This window comes from Hemiscyllium ocellatum, chromosome 7 (assembly GCF_020745735.1).
Source record: "Hemiscyllium ocellatum isolate sHemOce1 chromosome 7, sHemOce1.pat.X.cur, whole genome shotgun sequence".
Lineage (NCBI taxonomy): Eukaryota > Metazoa > Chordata > Chondrichthyes > Orectolobiformes > Hemiscylliidae > Hemiscyllium > Hemiscyllium ocellatum.
In genome coordinates, this window is record NC_083407.1 from 32,359,474 (window position 1) to 32,378,091 (window position 18,618).

Consider the following 18,618-nt stretch of genomic DNA (forward strand, 5'->3'; position numbering starts at 1 on the left):
AGAAGCTCTCACATCTTGCAGCTGTAGCACATCAGTTGTTGTACTGTTATTATTGTATTCAGTAATTATTTTATCTTAATTAATAAACAGTACTATCTCAATAAACAGATGAAGTTACCAATAGCAAAGTGTAACAATTACAAATGAATGACAGGAGTTTTGACAAGATTACAGCTTAGTTTTTCAAAAGATAATTGCCTAAGCATGCTGCACAAGAACCACATAGCCCTTCAACATTCATTTCAGCACACAATTTAAAATAAAGAACTTAATGGAAAAAGAAATCAACAATCGACTTGAGAGATGATAATTATTATTATTTGGCTTAGGATTGTTTAGCCCTTTCTAAATATTCACTGCAATAGTTTGCATTTTCATGTAAATATTTAGGTTTGATTGTTATGAAATGTCTAGCTGACTTTTGCACAAAAGTCAGTAAGGAGAAGAGTGTAAGAAAATAAATATTACTTTGGGAAAGAGCATTTTAGACTATTTCCCACAATTTAACAAAAATGCAAACACTTCAAAAGGCAAATGTAAACAATTTAACTGTGTCACCATTATGGACAAAGATCAAAAAGTTCTTTATCCTCCTTCACTGGCCTAATATAGTGTGTATTGAAACAAATCTGAGTTAACAAAGAGGTTGTTAAAAAGCAACATCTGTAAATTGTAAAGATCTGTATTTTATTTACCGTTCTGTCTAAGTTTAAATGATCTTCCCCATCTCCATTATATAATTTACAGAAAGCATTTTCTCCTGCATACATTCAACAAACTATGTCACATTTCTAGATGTTTTCTGATACATTACAACTAAATATGTGACATTTTTGAAAAATCGAAAGGCTTTTTTTGGTTTCATCACTGAAAATATAAGCTCAGTGTTGCAATATTCTTTTCTCAATTCTGAATTCTCCATACACAGCATAAAGCTTATCTGGCAAGCACAAACATAATTAATTGACTCAAAAATAAAATATGATTCGAGATTGATGGCCTCACTTTAGCAAAATAAGAGGACACCTTTGTCGGAATTGTTTCTCATCAAGCATGACTCCTGTCAAACAAGCAGGAAAGATTTGAAAAGGCTTGAAGAAGACTGTGACCCAATTTTAGAGCTTCCCTTTAGAAGGAAAATGCGGGAAGGTACAGTCAAGATTAAATTAAATAAAAGTCCAGATAAACTGAAGCAGGGAAAAAAAAATATTTTTTAGTTATTTGTGGATGCTGAGCACATTGATTTGCTAATTGAATTTTAGGTGAGTGTAAGAATTTTTTACTGAACAATGTGTTAACCATGTGTTCAAGGATATCCCCAGAAGAAGGCTGCTTTAGATGCTGCTGATATGTTTTTGTGCTTCATTCTATAATTCCACCAAACTGTGCAATTTAAATCTGATGTTCCTTTCGCCCTTTTCCATGCAGAAGCTGAATTCACTTGCAATAGATGGAATGAGGAAAAGCGACATCCTTCAGCAAAGCAGTGCATGATTTTCAAGTGAAATCTAGCTCGGCAACATCATTTGAAACATTTTGCAAATGATAGCTTTGCACAACCTTTTGTTTCGGTGCCAGCAGCACAGCTAAGATGTGCTGCATCAGCTTGAAATGGAAAAATAATATGTTTCAACATCAGAAAATGCAGCACAAATTTAAATTTTAAATCTACCGCCAGCCCCCTCAAGAAGACTTCGCAGCTCCATTTAAAATTTAAAAAGGTGCAGGGATTTCAGAACATTACAAGCAAACATGTACACACCACACACATGCACGCATACAAAATTATTCTTGACAAATGAATGTCAGGCCATGGCACATTTTCTGAAGCACTTAACCCCCTGCTGTTGATTGACAGTATTGTCCACCTTTAAGATGGTTTTATTTAGTCACTACATACACTATTATGTTGATGACACTTTGGATTATTTGGGTTTATGGAGTAATCCTTTCCAATCCTCATCACCTCAAGTTTCAAACCAAAAATAAACATTAAACTAACACCTAATATTGAAAATATTTTAAACATCTCAATTCGCCAGAAAACCTGGGTTATTCAAGTGACAAAAATAAAGCTTGCCTTTAGCAAAGCTGATGCAACCTGTTTTAATCTAAACCAAACTTCTCACAGCCAGCCTTATCAGATAATCATTGGCTGCAATCTTGGAACGTCTGTTTTTAGCCACAGGCAGCAGTACAAATAAACTGTGCGGTCACCAGCGCTAGGACTATGATCTTGTGTAAGCGTTTTAGAAAAGGAGCTTTTATTAAACTCTTCAGACTTGAGATGGTAGGAGAGACTATCATACTCTGTATGTCTACAAAATGAAGTGCTGAGTGGCTTTATAAAAAGCCTGCATGTAAATGTGATTGAAGTTGGATGGAGAAGAAAAGCTCTTTCACACTGAGCTCCAAAGATCTCTCAAGATTTCTGAAGGATGTAGTTAATGGATAACTATGAAACAGATTTCTTGGAAAGAGATTCAAACACAACGTAATTTAACCCAATTGAAGAGGGTAATGTGTATGTGATAAAAGATAGTAACAACTGAAGAGAATTATAAACTGTGAAATAATAGTACCACTACAGAAGTTTCCTGGTGGCTTCTTTTTGAGCTGTACCATTTCTTTCTCAATATTTGACATTTTTGTACAATCCTGCATGGCCTATTTCAGCTAACTTATCACTTTTATGTATTTCCTGTTCAACATCCATGGAAAGGATAGGAAGCCTTTGTCAGACTGTCATAATGAAGTCGACATTTGAAACCTTTATTTTTCAAAATAAACAATGGTATTTTGAATAAAAACATGACTGAGCACCTTACTAATATCACAACCAGTGATTTGAATCGTAATGCATTACACAATGGTTACTCAGATGCACAATTTTAATTTGGCAATTGTGACATTAAATTAAATGAATGGCTGTTTAATCAATTAGAAAACAACTCCCTATCCAATGGTCACAATGAAAAGGCACATGGAGGATAGGGGAGAATTTTAACATTTGGGTAACTAACTGTGAGGAATACTTGGGCTGGCTACCCAATATTTTCAATGAGAGGCCTAGTTCATTTCAAGGGACAAGACACATGAACATATATCCTACAAGCCGCAGAGCTTTCATGGATATGCCATAGCCGTTTGAGCAGAATCAATCATAAGAGGCTTTGAGATTGATCTGATAGATCTGGATGGGAGGCATGATCATGGAGAGTTGGGAGGGGAAGAGTGAGAGCATTGAATGACAGATGTCTATGTTGACCATAGAGAAACAACCGGGCCCCTTCAAAATAATTTGAAAACTTGTCTTTTCCTGTTGCCTGTATCTTTTGCATACCAAATCTTATTGAGAGTACAGGCCGTGGAATACAATATGATTAATATGTCACTCAATCCTTTTGCATATGTGAATGTCGATTAAAGGATGTCTGTCTGCATGTTTTCATAAAGGTTGCCATCAGGTGTATAGAGTTGAATGTCCATGAAAACTTGAGAGCAAATAAAGCAGTGAATATAAACTAAGTAGGAAATCTGGTGGTAAATGCACATTTATGATTTTAGTTCGAACTGCTCCCTTTCCAACAGAGGCAGTTAATGTAGGTGTCACTGTTTTGGTAAATTGAATAGATTGTGCTAGTTAAGTACTGCATAAGATAGCAACATGGTCTAATGTTGTTAAAAAGGCTTTTCCAAGTGAGATTCTTTTCAGTAAGCTGTCATCTGTACAGTACATGGGGATTCTTCTACTTCAACATGCTGTTTTCCCTCAATCAGTTCTATTTACTGTCTTTTCTGCATCAATTTCAAAAAAATGACAGCTCATCTACGAAAGCTCAAGTACTGAAAAATTTCCAGCCAGACAATTGAAATGAGTACAAGATTGATCATGTTGTTATCGAAACTATCCTACCTGAAGCACATTTTTTCTGCTGGATTTGTCTTTTGCCCAATCAATCTGAGCACCGCACAGGTCCACGTTCTCCGGTTTACAGCCTGTTTTCTGCACAGAGGGAGTGAGAAACAATGTCACATCCAAATCTCAAAAATTGTGAACAAATACTGAAAATGTGAGGATTAATCAAGAAGAAAAAAACCGTTTTGACAACTTCAGATAAAATTGGAAACAATATTTAATAACTCACTCCAGTGCTCATCATTGTATGAGATAGGACATTTCACATCAAACATCAAAAACCTAGACAGTGAAAAGAATAATTTATGTCTGTGTTATAGTGGAATAGAAGTTTTTTAAAAAATGGCATGGTCGAAAACATAATTTGAATACCATTATTTTAAAAGATCAGATCCATAAACATAAAAATGTTCTGGTGAGTTTTTCATGATTATGGATTTTAGTGCCGGATTTTGATTTGAATTTCTTTCTACCTTTACCCAATATCGACATCAAATATGTTCAAGTAGGTATGTGCAAATAAAACACTCTCTTCTTTTCCATAGCAGTGTGTCAACACAAAACAAGAAAGAGCACCACCTACTGCCTCTCTCAGTTGTTTCACTTTCATAATTCCTCATCATGACCTATCCAAGTGAGACTGCCATTTGGTGGTCATTAGTTGGCCTTTTGCCCTGTAAACCTGTCACTGCTGCCGAGAGTAAACCAACTGCTTCCATGAACAACCCTGATAACCTACAAATAATACTATCACACTGGGCTGCTATTAAATTTCAATTCTATTATGCCACTCCACTCCCTTTCCTGCTTCTTAGATAGTCTCTTGAGACCGAGGATGACTGGTTACCACTCCAGTGTTGTTGAGGCAACAAAACAGTTCAATTCTGGATCCCTGTCAACGCTGCTAGTTGATGAGGTGGGTGGGTGGGATTCTTAGGTCTCCATGGGCTTCTTCCACTGTCTGGGCTTGGCCTCCACCTGTGCCTGTCAGCAATACCCAAAATAGTTGGAATCCACAAAGATGCCTCTTCTCTAGTTTGGGTGGTCTTGACAAGAGATTCCCATGTGGTCTTGGCAAGGGATTTCTATAACTTCATGGGAATGTTGCATTTTTTTCAGGAAGGCTTTGAAAATGTTTTTTGCATTTCTGGTAACCACTTTCCATGACAAAACTTCGTGTAGAGAGCTTGTTCGGAATCACATAATCCCCATAGTGTGGAAGCAGGCTATTCATCCCACCAAGTCCACACCTACCCTCTGATGAGCATTCCACTCGGATCCACATCCCCTATCCTATCCCTGTAATCCTGGACTTCCTATGGCTAACCCACTTAGTCTGCACATTCCTGGACACCATGGGTGATTTAGCATGGCCAACCCATTTAACCTGCATATCTTGGACTTATGTTCTGGGGAGTCTTGTGTCAGCCATGTGGATGATGTGGCTCGCCCAGCACAGCTAATTGATCACAACCAATGCCTTGATACCAGACTGGCTTATTGGTTGCTGAAAATGAGTTGCTGGAAAAGCGCAGCAGGTCAGGCAGCATCCAAGGAGCAGGAGAATTGACGGTTCGGGCATGAGCCCTTCTTCAGGAATGAGGAGAGTGTGCCAAGCAGGCTAAGATAAAAGGTAGGGAGGAGGGAGTTGGGGGAGGGGCATTGGAAATGCGATAGGTGGAAGGAGGTTAAGGCGAGAGTGATAGGCTGGAATGGGGGTGGGAACGGGGTTCATCTAAGGGATGAACTCAGATTTCTCCTCATTTCCTCTCCCCCCACCTTGTCTCAGTCCCAACCCTCGAACTCAACACCACCTTCCTAACCTGCAATCTTCTTCATGCCCTCTCTGTCCCCAGCCCCACTCCGGCCTATCACCTTCACTTTAACCTCCTTCCACCTATCGCATTTCCAACAACCCTCCCCCAAGTCCCTCATCCCTACCTTTTATCTTAGCCTGCTTGGCACACTCTCCTCATTCCTGAAGAAGGGCTCATGCCCGAACCGTCGATTCTCCTGCTCCTTGGATGCTGCCTGACCTGCTGCGCTTTTCCAGCAACACATTTTCAGCTCTGATCTCCAGCATCTGCAGTCCTCACTTTCTCCTGGCTTATTGGTTGCACCCATTCCCCATTTTGAAGTTCCTATTCTAACCCAAAGTTTTCTTTCAACATAAAATAAAATATAATACAGAACGGTCGGTTTCCTGTCATATGATGTTTGCAAAGTAACAAGAACATTAACACCGTTACCATTTCAGTTTAAGTGTGATACTTAAAGGGTTAAAGTAAATTATGAAACCATTTCATAAGTAAAGTGCCTTATAAATATGTTTTCTTTGTTCACAGCCCAAAAGCGAGCTGGTGGCAGTCAGCCATGGTGCCTGAGGTCTTTGCCAAATGTATCCTGTGTGCTACGTCCCCAACTGATTTCAGTGGAGACTGGACTCCGGAGTTCTAGCAAATCTCACACTGAACATGGAAAGCATGAGTTGATTATCATCTACCACAGCTTGGAAGCACACCATATGAGGACTCAGCATTTTACTTAGTTTCATGCGTTTAAAGTCCTCTAGCACCATCGTCTGACCTCCACAACATGTACAAGTCAATGAAAGAGCAAAGCATCCCGAAGTCGGCACCATTCCTTCAGTTAAACAAAAAAAAAAGAACTGCAGATGTTGAAAATCAAAAACAAACGTAGAAATTGCTGGAAAAACTCAGTATGACTGGCAGCATTTATGGAGAGAAGTCAGAGTTAATGATTCAGGGGTCCAGTGACCCTTCTACAGAACCATTTTTGTTTTTGCTTCCATTTTATCAATTAGCTACTTTCAACAATTAGTGTAAGCTTTAGTCATTGCATCTTACCAATAATCTAGCATTAGTCTTCGTGAAGTAACAAGGTGGTTAAGGTAATAACACATTCAAATAAGGCTATATTTTTTCCTTCAAGATGAAAAGCAAAATCCACCTCTAGAGAATTTGTTAAAATTTATTCATTGCTTTCATTGCTGAAATCTAGTTATTTTCCAATGTTATTTTCTAGTTACTCAGATTGATGGAAATGAACATCTAACTCCTTCTGATTAGTTGCTGAGTTGTTAAATAGTGAACATCCAATGATAATCCAGCCATGCTTTCCTTGTTCAAAGAGAGATCGGGTGGCTTCAACCAATTTACCTAGTCTGCAAATGGCTTGAATTGATACTTACAGGAGAATCCAATAAATGTGGAGACTAAAATTCATGAAAAGTTAATTTGCTCATTAAGGTCTGTTTAGAGAGCAGTAGACCAGGGGCACACTTAAATCATAATAAAACCAGAAGACGTAAGTTCAGAAGTAGGCCATCGAATCTGATCTGCCATTCAGTGAGATCCCTTGATCCAAAACAAAATCATTACTGCAACACACTGAATAAAACTGGTGAACCAACAACCTTTTTTTAAAGGGTTGATAATCAAATTTTCTGAGACATGGGAGATTGTGAAAGGCACTACATAAATGGAAATCTTTCTTTCTTTTCCTACATTACGGACAGGATTACATAAGAGTTGAAAGGTATGGTACTGGAAAAGGACAGCAGGTCAGGCAGCATCCAAAGAGCAGGACAATCGACGTTTCGGGCATAAGCCCAAGACCTGCTGTCCTTTTCCAGCACCACACTTTTCACACTGATCTCCATCATCTGCAGTCCTCACTCTCTCCTAGACAAGGTTACACCTTAAGGGAACTTTATAAGCCACAAAATAAAGCATCTTGTGGTTGCCTTACGACTAGGTGGTAAGGAGGGGATGCGAGAAATTACCTTGTCTTCTTATATGATCCTCTCTGTCAGTTGCAACAAATAGTTTTATTTTATTTTTAGCAGCCAGTCATTACACTTCCAAGAGCATATAATTAAATAAATTAAAATTAAGCTGCCAAATTACACGGTGAAACAAAGAGGAATGTATTACCTTCAAAAAATTAAAAAGACATCATCAAACACATAGACAAACATAGGTAATGAGTTTTAAAATGAATGAATGATTTTATTGCCACATATGTTTTATAGTGAATAGTCTAGTAAAATACTATGGAAAGCTTCCACTGTAACCATGACCTGGTGCCATTTTGAAAAGTTTAAAAATAACAAGTTTAAAAAATATATAGCTTAACGAGAGTCCATAACCCTTGCGCCACCATAAGTGTCTGACGCAATGTTGAAGCCACCAATCCTCAGGCACCATCTTTTGCCACTGGGCCTACCTCGCCCGGTAACACCTCAGTCACGGCTGATGCCAGGTCCCATGCTTGCCCCTCTGCAAAGCTGCTGCCAGAGCCCCGCTCTGGACTCACAACCAGCCTGGGCCACCCATCCACCAGAATCCCACTCCGGGCTCACTAGTCACCGCTCCCCTCAGATCAGACTTATCCTTGTGTACTCATGGTTTCCTAAGCTTGTCTCAACCTGGTCAGGTAATCACAGCAGCTGTTGTGGTTCTGTTTTTAAATATAAAGTACTGCAGATGCTGGAAATCTTAATTAAAAATAGAAAATGTTGGAGAAACTCAGCAAGTCTGGTGGCATTTATGAAGAGAGAAAAAAAAATCATACTTTGAGTCCAATATGATTCCTATTCATAAACAACTCAAAATCTTCACTGCACATCTCTCTCTAGTGACGTTGATAGACTACTGAGTTTCACCAGCACTTTATCTTTTTAACTTAGGTTAGTATTTGCCCTCTTTTAAAAAATAACTTTTGTCCATAAACATCTCAGGTATTAAAATCAGAGATGAAAATTGAATATTGATAATTTATGTAGCCATTTATGTAACAGTTGTGAAAGGACCTGTATAATTATAAGTATTTATATTCTCTCTCTCTATTAAATTTCTGAGTCAGAACCAAAAGCCTTTGGATTCAAAGAATGTCAGATCTCATCAGTGATTCATTCTTCTGATATGTATAATACCGAGAACCAAGTCACAGGAAGGAAAAGAAATATTGACCATCAAGCAGCAATTCTTGCATTTTTACAATATTTTGTAAGTGTTCAGCAAAATGTGTCTTCCAAACCACACCCAGAAGCATCCTATGCCCACAAGAAATTGACCTCTGAGGTTAATAAAATTCAAAATAATCATAGATAGTTAATTCAAAAATGTGTTAAGTTGAATAAACACAACGTATTCTAAAACAAAGGAAAGTCAATGCTTAATTCCACTTTGTTGATGCCATGACCATAGTGACCACGATATAAAAGTGAAAACATTCTTCCTTTGTCCAAGTTGCAACAATGTGTATAATGTTAACAACTCCTTAATGAAAATGGGAATGGCATGTCCATTTCCTTCAATCTTTATATCAAATATCCAGTTATGCAAAATGATTTTAAGTGCCAGATTTGAACTCATACACCAGAAATACGAAACGCCGAACCAAATATGTGGATGAAAAGTCAGCTTTCAGGATGTGGGCTCTTAGCCTAGTTAGCTGTCAATTATAGATATTGAAAAAAATGTTGGAAGAAGGATAGCAAATCAAGAACTCGACTTACAGTAATATCATACACATATCCACATGTAAACACACATCCTAGAAAATGCAAACTTAGTGGTTAATCAACTTTGCATTTGTTGATGATATTCATTCCAGTTCATGTTAGGCCTTTTTTTCTTTTATTCTTTTATGCGATATGGAAGTCACTGGCCAGGGCATTATTTACTGTCCATCCCTTCTTCTAAATAATGCTATTATCTATCGGGACTTAAGTTCGTATCTGCTTTGCACAAAGCTCTTCAGATCCGTAAACCATTGTTCCTTAAGTTGATCATTTCTTTGAGTTTATAGGAAAATAAAACTGTCAGCAAATGCTATTTTTGAATGCAGAAAATAATGTAATTAAAGTTTTATTAATGTAGAGATACAGCTAACATGCATTAGAAGTGACATGCGGCAAACAAAGAATCAAAATGGCTCTGTCTCTGTTTCTCTTGCATTTTGAATCCAATGGAAGGACCTACTAGCAGAAAGGGAGTGACCTTGAGTAAGCTACTTCCTAGCCTTGATAATGGAACTCCTTTTCCCACCTTCATTGGCATCTTGATGACTACTCTGGTGACCCTGCCCATCTCTTTAACTCCCGGGTTTCAATGACAATCCTTTCCTCAGCCTACTGCAATACTCAAGTAAGCAAATTGAAATGGAATTGCTGCTTTATTGGATGGAACATGGTCAATATCCACACAGTAAGCTTCGACAAATAGTAAACAGATTACCACCAGATCATCTGTTTTATAATCTTGATTGAAGTTATCAAGTCTCCCAGGTTCTTCCTCAGAGTGGGCATTAGGACCTTTTAGGTCTACTGGCACTTGTGTGGGCAAACGGACTTTGGTTTAATGTCTCAACTGGGAGTTGGCATTCTTTTAATACTGCATTCCCTAGATAATTACAGTGTATGCTTCCAATTCCCTAGTGTGAATTTGGCTGGGTTCAGACCACCTTCCTATTAATTTTGTTTCTGTTTCCACTGATTTCACAAGGTTTGATAACACTTTAAATATTTTCTTTATTGTATCCAAACATATCTCCCCTTCTTATGTGGTCAATGTATAGTGAATGCACAATGCACATACATTATGCAAAATGCTGATAATCTGATCCAAATAAACATCAGCTTGGAGCTGGGACACAAATTTTAAGCATAATACCTGAACAATTGTGCCACTGTTACGCTAGAAAATCATTAGACAAAAAGAGCGAAAAAAATAAATTGGTGCAGTTTGAAGTAAATGACAATGCATAATCATTATCATAATCAAGCTGATCTTAAAAGAGAGTTAAAACACCTATCTAAATGTATGAAGCTGTAATCACTCAATGTTGAATAGTAGATACAGTTGTAAACAAGTTCTAGATAATTACCAGCAGATATCACACATTCCGTTCATGGATTCACTAATTTACTGATTGGTTAAATTTGTTTATCAGTCCATGTTTTATGGCTTGTGGTATTTGACTATAACTCCTTCAATGTATGTAAACTAAAGCATCTATAATGGGGTTAGATCCATTAAATGTAGTACTTAGGCTCTTTTTACTATGTTTTAGTAAACACTAGAACAGCCTAAGTGATTGAGTAAATTCCACTTATCACATAAATTAAAGTTTACTGTCTAATTTGTTTATATGTCTCTGTTATAGCTTTCTCTTTGCTGTCACTGAAGCTTGGACTGATTAGTTAAATTATACACAATGTAAGGTAAACTTCATTTGAATACATATTCAAATTCTGTGTCCTGACATTACTAACTGGAAATAATGCTCCACATCACAGTACTAGCCCAGAATTGCAGTTAATGTTAATGCACACCATTTGTTTTTGACAACATTTTAGTGATGATGACTTTTTGTTGACCCTGACAGTTCCTGCTAACTTGTTCAAAATTCAGTGCGTTTTTTGTTACACCTTATCTGGATTTTCTTATGTTTAAAAGAAGTATTTGACCTGAGGCATGATGGAAGTGTAGCAGTAAGAGCACATGTTTCATAATCTCACTGTCTCAGGTTTGGGTTCGGTGACTGCTTAATAACTGAATCTGCCAGCTTTTCCACCCACCAGCTACAAAGTCTGATAAGTCCAATTGCTCTGATTCTGCAGTAACTCTGAAGTGATCTGCGCCTGTGATCACTGTCATGCAGACTCTTTCACAATAGATACAGCAGAATTTATCCATCTTGTACTTGTCAGTTTTATTGGTTACAGACTTGGAACATGTCAGGTTTATTATTTTCTTTCAACAAAAAAAAAGTTTGCGATTAACTACCCTGCTCTAAATTCCAATTTGCTGGAATTGAATTGGGTTCAGTGGTTTAAGCTGTCCTTTACTATTGCTGGAATTTCAGCAAGGTATTATTTCAAACAAGTCAGCCTGATCCATTCATGATCAAATTTGTCATCAGATTCTAAAAAGAAAGACTGCCTATGAGCATGTTCCCAGGATACATGAAGAAGAAAGAAAATGTTGACAATGCTTGAGAGGTGCCATCAAAAGTACATTTCTGCTGGTCAATCATTAAACAATCTTATATTTTGCATCCACTAACCAGATATAAATTGATTTGCACAAAAATATAGCTCATCTCCATATTTTCTTTATCAATTCAGAGAGTCAGGTAATACCCAGTTGGCAAGTAAATAACAGCATTTTCATTGATAGAGCTACGACCTGAATCTTGAGCCCCCCCCTCAGATGAATTTGGTAGTAGGGGTGTTTGATTAGACAATTAAATGCCCCATTTTCCTTTATTTCATTTAACCTATTTATCAAATCAATCTGTTTGTCGATGTTATTGCACACCTCTGGAGCAGGTATGGACCATCATGAATAAGAGACAATCAAACCACTGCCCCTTGGCATTCAACAATGTTGACATCACTAAATCCCACAGAATCAACATCCTGGGGGTTATCATTGACCAGAAACTCAACGAGACTCATAACACAAATAAAATGACTACAAAAGCAGGCCAGAAGTTAGGAAAATTGCAGCGAGTAACACCCTCCTGACTCCTCAAAGCCCATCCACCAACTGCAAGACACAAGTCAGGATTGCGATGAAATACACCCCACTTTCCTGGATGAGTGCAGCCCCATCAACACTCAAGAAGCTTGACACCATCCAAAACAAAGCAGCTCTCTTGATTGGCACCACATCCACAAGTATCCAGTCCTTCCACTACTGATGTTCAGTAGCAGCAGTGTGTACTATCTACAAGATGCCCAGCAGAAATTCACCAAAGATCCTCAGACAGCACCTTCCAAATCCACAACCATGTCCATCAAGAAGGACAAGCGAGCAGATATATGGGTACCATCACCTTCAAGTTCCCCTCCAACTCACTCACCACCCTGACTTAGAAATATATCGCCGTTCCTTCACTGCTGCTGGGTCAAAATCCTGAATTCCCTCACTAATGGCATTGTGGGTCAAGCCACAGCAAGTGGATTGCAGCAGTTCAAGAAAGCAGCTCACCACCACCTTCTCAAGGACAACTAGGAACGGGCAATAAATGCTGGACAGCCAGCGATGTCCACATCCCACAAATGAATTTTTAAGAAGTCCTTCCCAAAGTGCAGCGATGCAGGAAATCTTGCTGGTTTTCTGCTCAGCAAATGAGACATCCATGACTGCCATAGGATTCCAAGTGATATCACACCTGTTTTCTCAGCCCAGTTGACATGTAATCCTGTTATAACGTGAAAAATTCATTAAATTATTAAGTACTTTCAATGACTAGTGCTGTAGTGGGGACTCGAGCACTTGTGACAATGTGAGTTTGCGGCTTGTTCACAATAAACGGTGCCTCAGGATTTCCCTGGGGCAAAAGTAAGGGTGGATAGAAAAATCTTGAAAGGCTGATTATCTATTTCATCCTCCTGACCAAATCATCTTACATCACGTGGGCTTTCTCAATTCAGAAACTCGATTTGGAATTTCTAATATATTTAACTTAAAGCCAGAATTCTTTGTCCAAGTTCATTCAATTTTTGTCAAAATATTTACTGATGCCAAAGCATTGTTTGATGAAAACAAAATGCTCTCAAATGTTACATTTCCTTGAGCAGATACTATCTTTCATTTTAACATGCCAGATTTAATTTCATTGATGGAAATGCATTAAATTATATCTGAACGTGTACATTATTTTGTTTTTCTTGTGTCATTTGCATAATACAGCTTATTAAATATTCTATTGTGTTCTGGCTTCCATTTTTTTCATTTTGTATGAAGCATTCTAAAAATTAATAAAATGGAAATGTGACTTTTGATTGAAAAAAATGCCTGACAGAAGCCCAGTAGTACAGTAGCAAAACATACATTTAATATATATAATTTTGATCCTGTCTTGATGCCGATTCTGAGGACTTTCATATTTTAACTTGATAGCATTTCCCTTGGTCTGTAAATCTCCAGTAGTAGCTGTTGCAGTATTCATACCTTCACACTCTTCTCTTGGAGAATGGTGTGAAGTAGTGACAGGAGTCATACATTAATTAACAGTCTGACTGCCTGCAAAGTGAATGCACCTTCCTTGGCTGCAGCCAACTATATAGTAGCTGAAGAGTTGGCCTGCCCGAAATGGCAGAAAGGTTTTGTAGAGCCCGTCATCCATACTGTGAAGAATGGATGACACCCATCAGATGTCAGTATTCCTCAGCACTTCAACCTGAATTCACCTATTGCTGCCTGACCTAATCTTGGAGAGTAATACAACATTGAAACTGGCCCTACAGCCCACCATGTCAAAGAAGAATAACACCAAACTACACTTATCCCACTTACCTGCATTTGGTGCAAAGTCTATTGTAACCTGGCATTTTAAGATTAGATTAGATTACTTGCAGTGTGGAAACAGGCCTTTCGGCCCAACAAGTCCACATCGACCCGCCGAAGCGCAACCCACCCATACCCCTACATTTACCCCTTACCTAACACTACGGGCAATTTAGCATGGCCAATTTACCTGGCCCGCACATCTTTGGACTGTGTGAGGAAACCGGAGCACCCGGAGGAAACCCACGCAGACACGGGGAGAACGTGCAAACTCCACACAGTCAGTCGCCTGAGTCGGGAATTGAACCCAGGTCTCAGGCGCTGTGAGGCAGCAGTGCTAACCATTGTGCCACTGTGCTGCCCACTTAAGTGCTGATCCAGATGCTCCTTAAATATTGCGAGAATACCTGCCTCCACCACCATCTCAGGCAGTGCATTCCATATTTCTACTAAGCTCTGGGTCAAAAATGTATTTGTCAGATCTTCTTTGGCTACTTATTTCTCACCTTAAAATTGTGCCCTCTGGTCTTAGATATATCTGCTATGGACAAAAGATTCTCACAACCTATCCTGTCTATGCCTTTCATAATTTTGTATCCCTCAATCGGATCCCGTCTCCACAGAAAACAAACCCACCCTATCCTGTATCTATTCACAAGTGAGACTTCTAAGCCATGCAATATCCTGGTGAAGCTCCTCTGCACCCTCTCCTGCACGATCACATGTTTCCAATAGTGTGGTGATCAGAACTGTACACATATTCCATCTGTGGTCAAACCAATATTTTATAAAGTTTAATAAGGCATCCTTGCTCCAATATTCTATGACCTGGATAATGAAGGCAAGTATGCCTTCCTCACTACTGTGTCTCCCTTTACTGACACCTTCAGGTATTCATGGACTACCACATCAAGGTTTCTTTATTCCTCAGTTCTGCCTAAAGACCTACATTCATTATGTATATCCTTCCCTGATGAGACCTCCAAAAATGTACTTATCACCTGATTGATATCAATGTGTACACAGAGAGCATCCTCCTCAATATCAACCACACCACCACTTTTCCTGTCAGCTGCAAATTTAATAATTATACCTTCTACATTCGCATCTAAGTCATTAACATACAGAACAGAGAGCAAGGATCCCAGCACCAGTCTCAATGGTACTCCACTGACTACAGGCTTCCAATCATAGACACAACCCTCCATCATTGCATTTTGCCTTGCATTTGTTCGCCAATTTTGGATCCAGTTTTCCAACTTGCCTTGGATCCTGTGGGCTCTTATCTTTTGGACCAGCCTTCAATGTAGAACCTTGTCAATGGCCTTGCTGAAGTTAATGCAAACCATGTTAACTGCACTGCCCTCATCAGTATATTTAATCACCTTTTATTATATATTATATATATGTATAATATATTACGGGGAACAAAGAAATGGCAGAAGAGTTGAATTGGTACTTCAGATCTGTGTTCACTAGGGAAGACACAAGCAATCTCCCTGAGGTAACAGTGGCTGAAGGACCTGAACTTAAGGGAATTTATATTTGCCAGGAATTGGTATTGGAGAGACTGTTAGATCTGAAGGCTGATAAGTCCCCGGGGCCTGATGGTTTACATCCCAGGGTACTGAAGGAGGTGGCTCGAGAAATCGTGGATGCATTGGTGATTATTTTCCAGAGTTTGATAGATTCAGGAACAGTTCCTGCGGATTGGAGAGTGGCTAATGTTGTACCACTTTTTAAGAAAGGAGTGAGAGAGAAAGCAGGAAATTATAAACCAGTTAGTCTGACCTCAGTGGTGGGAAAGATGCTGGAGTCAATTATAAAGGATGAAATTATGACATATCTGGATAGCAGTAACAGGATAGGTCAGAGTCAGCATGGATTTATTAAGGGGAAATTATGCTTGACTAATCTTCTGGAATTTTTTGAGGATGTAACTCTGAAGATGGATAAGGGAGATCCAGTGGATGTAGTATATCTGGACTTTCAGAATGCGTTTGATAAAGTCCCACATAGGAGGTTAGTGAGCAAAATTAGGGTGCATGGTATTGGGGCAAAGTACTGACTTGGATTGAAAATGGGTTGGCTGATAGGAAAGAAAAGGTAGTGATAAACGGCTCCCTTTCAGAATGGCAGGCAGTGACCAGTGGGATCAGCGCTGGGATCGCAGCTTTTTACAATATATATTAATGTTATAGAAGATGGTATTAAGAGTAACATTAGCAAATTTGCTGATGATACAAAGCTGGGTGGCAGAGTGAAATGTGAGGAGGATGTTAGGAGATTACAGGGTGACCTAGACAGGTTAGGTGAGTGGACATATGCATGGCAGATGCAGTTTAATGTGGATAAATGTATGTTTATCCACTTTGGTGGCAAGAACAGGAAGGCAGATTACTACCTAAATGGAATCAAGTTAGGTAAAGGGGCAGTACAAAGAGATCTGGGTGTTCTTGTACACCAGTCAATGAAGGGAAGCATGCAGGTACGGCAGGTCGTGAAGAAAGCTAATAGCATGCTGGCCTTCATAACAAGAGGGATTGAGTATAGAAGCACAGAGGTTCTTCTGCAGCTGTACAGAGCCCTGGTGAGACTGCACCTGGAATATTGTGTGCAGTTCTGTCTCCAAATTTGAAGAAAGACATTCTGGCTACTGAGGGAGTGCAGCGTAGGTTCATGTGGTCAATTCCAGGAATGCGGGACCATCTTATGTTGAAAGATTGGAGTGACTGGGCTTGTATACCCTTGAGTTTAGAAGACTGAGAGGGGATCTGATTGAGACATATAAGACTATTAAAGGATTGGAGGCAGAAAACATGTTTCCGTTGATGGGTGAGTCCCGAACCAGAGGACACAGCTTAAAAATAAGGGGTAGGCCATTTAGGACAGAGATGAAGAGAAACTTCTTCACCCAGAGAGTGGTGGGTGTGTGGAATGTTCTGCCCCAGAAGACCCAGTCTCTGGATTCATTTAAGAAAGAGTTGGATGGAGCTCTCAAGGATAGTGGAATCAAGGGTTATGGAAATAAGGCAGAGACAGGATACTGATTGAGGATGATCAGCCATGATCATAATGAATGGTGGTGCAGGCTCGAAGGGCAGAATGGCCTACACCTGCACCTTTTGCCTATTGTCTTTTCAAACTACTCAACAAAATTAGTAATTCTAACATTTGACTAACTCTAACAAATCCATGCTGACTATGCCTGATCAATCCCTGGCCTTTCCCAGTGTTGATTAAGCCTGTCTCTCAGAATTATTTTCAATAATTTCCTTAATACTGATGGTAGAATAACTGTTCAGTAATTACCTGGCCTATTCCTGCTGCCCTCCTTGACTAAGGAACCACATTAGCTATTCTCCAGTCATCTGGTACTTCATCTGTGACCAGCAAAGTATTATATGCCAGGGTTCCAGCAATTTCCTCCTTTGCCTCCCAATGCAGCCTGGAATAAAGCTCATCAGGATCTTGAGGGCTTTATGCACTTTTATGCCCATTAAAACATGTAATACTCCTCCTTATTATCCTTAACATGCTCTAAAACCTCAACATCCCAACTGAAACCCCAGCAATAATGCCGTTGTACTCTGAGGCTCTCTTCCCTGGGACTTCCAAGACCTGAAACCTCTGACAAAAAAATATAAATGCTATGACTAAGGCTCACCCTTTCCCATTCTAATGGTAGCAACATGACTGAAACAAATGCATATAATTATTTCCTCAAAAAGTTCCCTCATGTCAGAAAAGGTTGATATTCTTCTCTCACTGCAATTACATTTTAAAATTAAAAATGACCAAGTGGATCTAAGTATTGAAATGTCATGATATGTTATATTAAATGCCTCTACCAAACTCATCTCTCCACAACTGGAAGAAAGACAAGAAGATATCAATGTTCTGAACATTGCAGAGAGTGTGGTGCTGGAAAAGCACAGTAAGTCAAGCAGCATCCGAGGAGCAGGAGAATCAAGGTTTCGGGCATAAGCCCTTCACTGGGAACGACATTTTGTTTCAGTTTTTGTTTCAGTGTAAAGACACTAATAGACATTTTTTCAAGCTTTCATGTTTCAAAGTCATTTTCAGCTATTTAAAATCAGAGTGGTCTGGACACTTCCAAAAGTATTAATATTTGCAGAGATACTTGCAGTTGCATTCAAAAACCTTCATCAACTAGGAGAAAGTGAGGATTGCAGATGCTGGAGAGTCAGAGTTGCAACATGTGGCATTGGAAAAGCACAGCAGGTCAGCTAACTTCCGAGGTGCAGGAGAGTTGGCCTTTCTGACATAAACCCTTCATCAGCTTACGCATTGCAAAACCATAAGATCAAATTTTTCATGCAAAGAAGATATGTTCCATTGCACTGCCCAGTT

At 39.0% G+C, this 18,618-nt stretch overlaps 1 protein-coding gene across 2 annotated transcripts in view; it reads right to left on the reverse strand.

The window, feature by feature from the left end:
• Positions 1 to 18,618, reverse strand: part of arhgap15 (Rho GTPase activating protein 15) — a 736,069-nt gene that overhangs the window by 541,340 nt on the left and 176,111 nt on the right. For both annotated transcript variants that reach the window (XM_060827830.1, XM_060827829.1), the window contains exon 7: positions 3,917 to 4,006. In XM_060827830.1, coding sequence (XP_060683813.1) covers positions 3,917 to 4,006 — 90 coding nt within the window. The remainder of the gene's footprint in view (positions 1 to 3,916; positions 4,007 to 18,618) is intronic.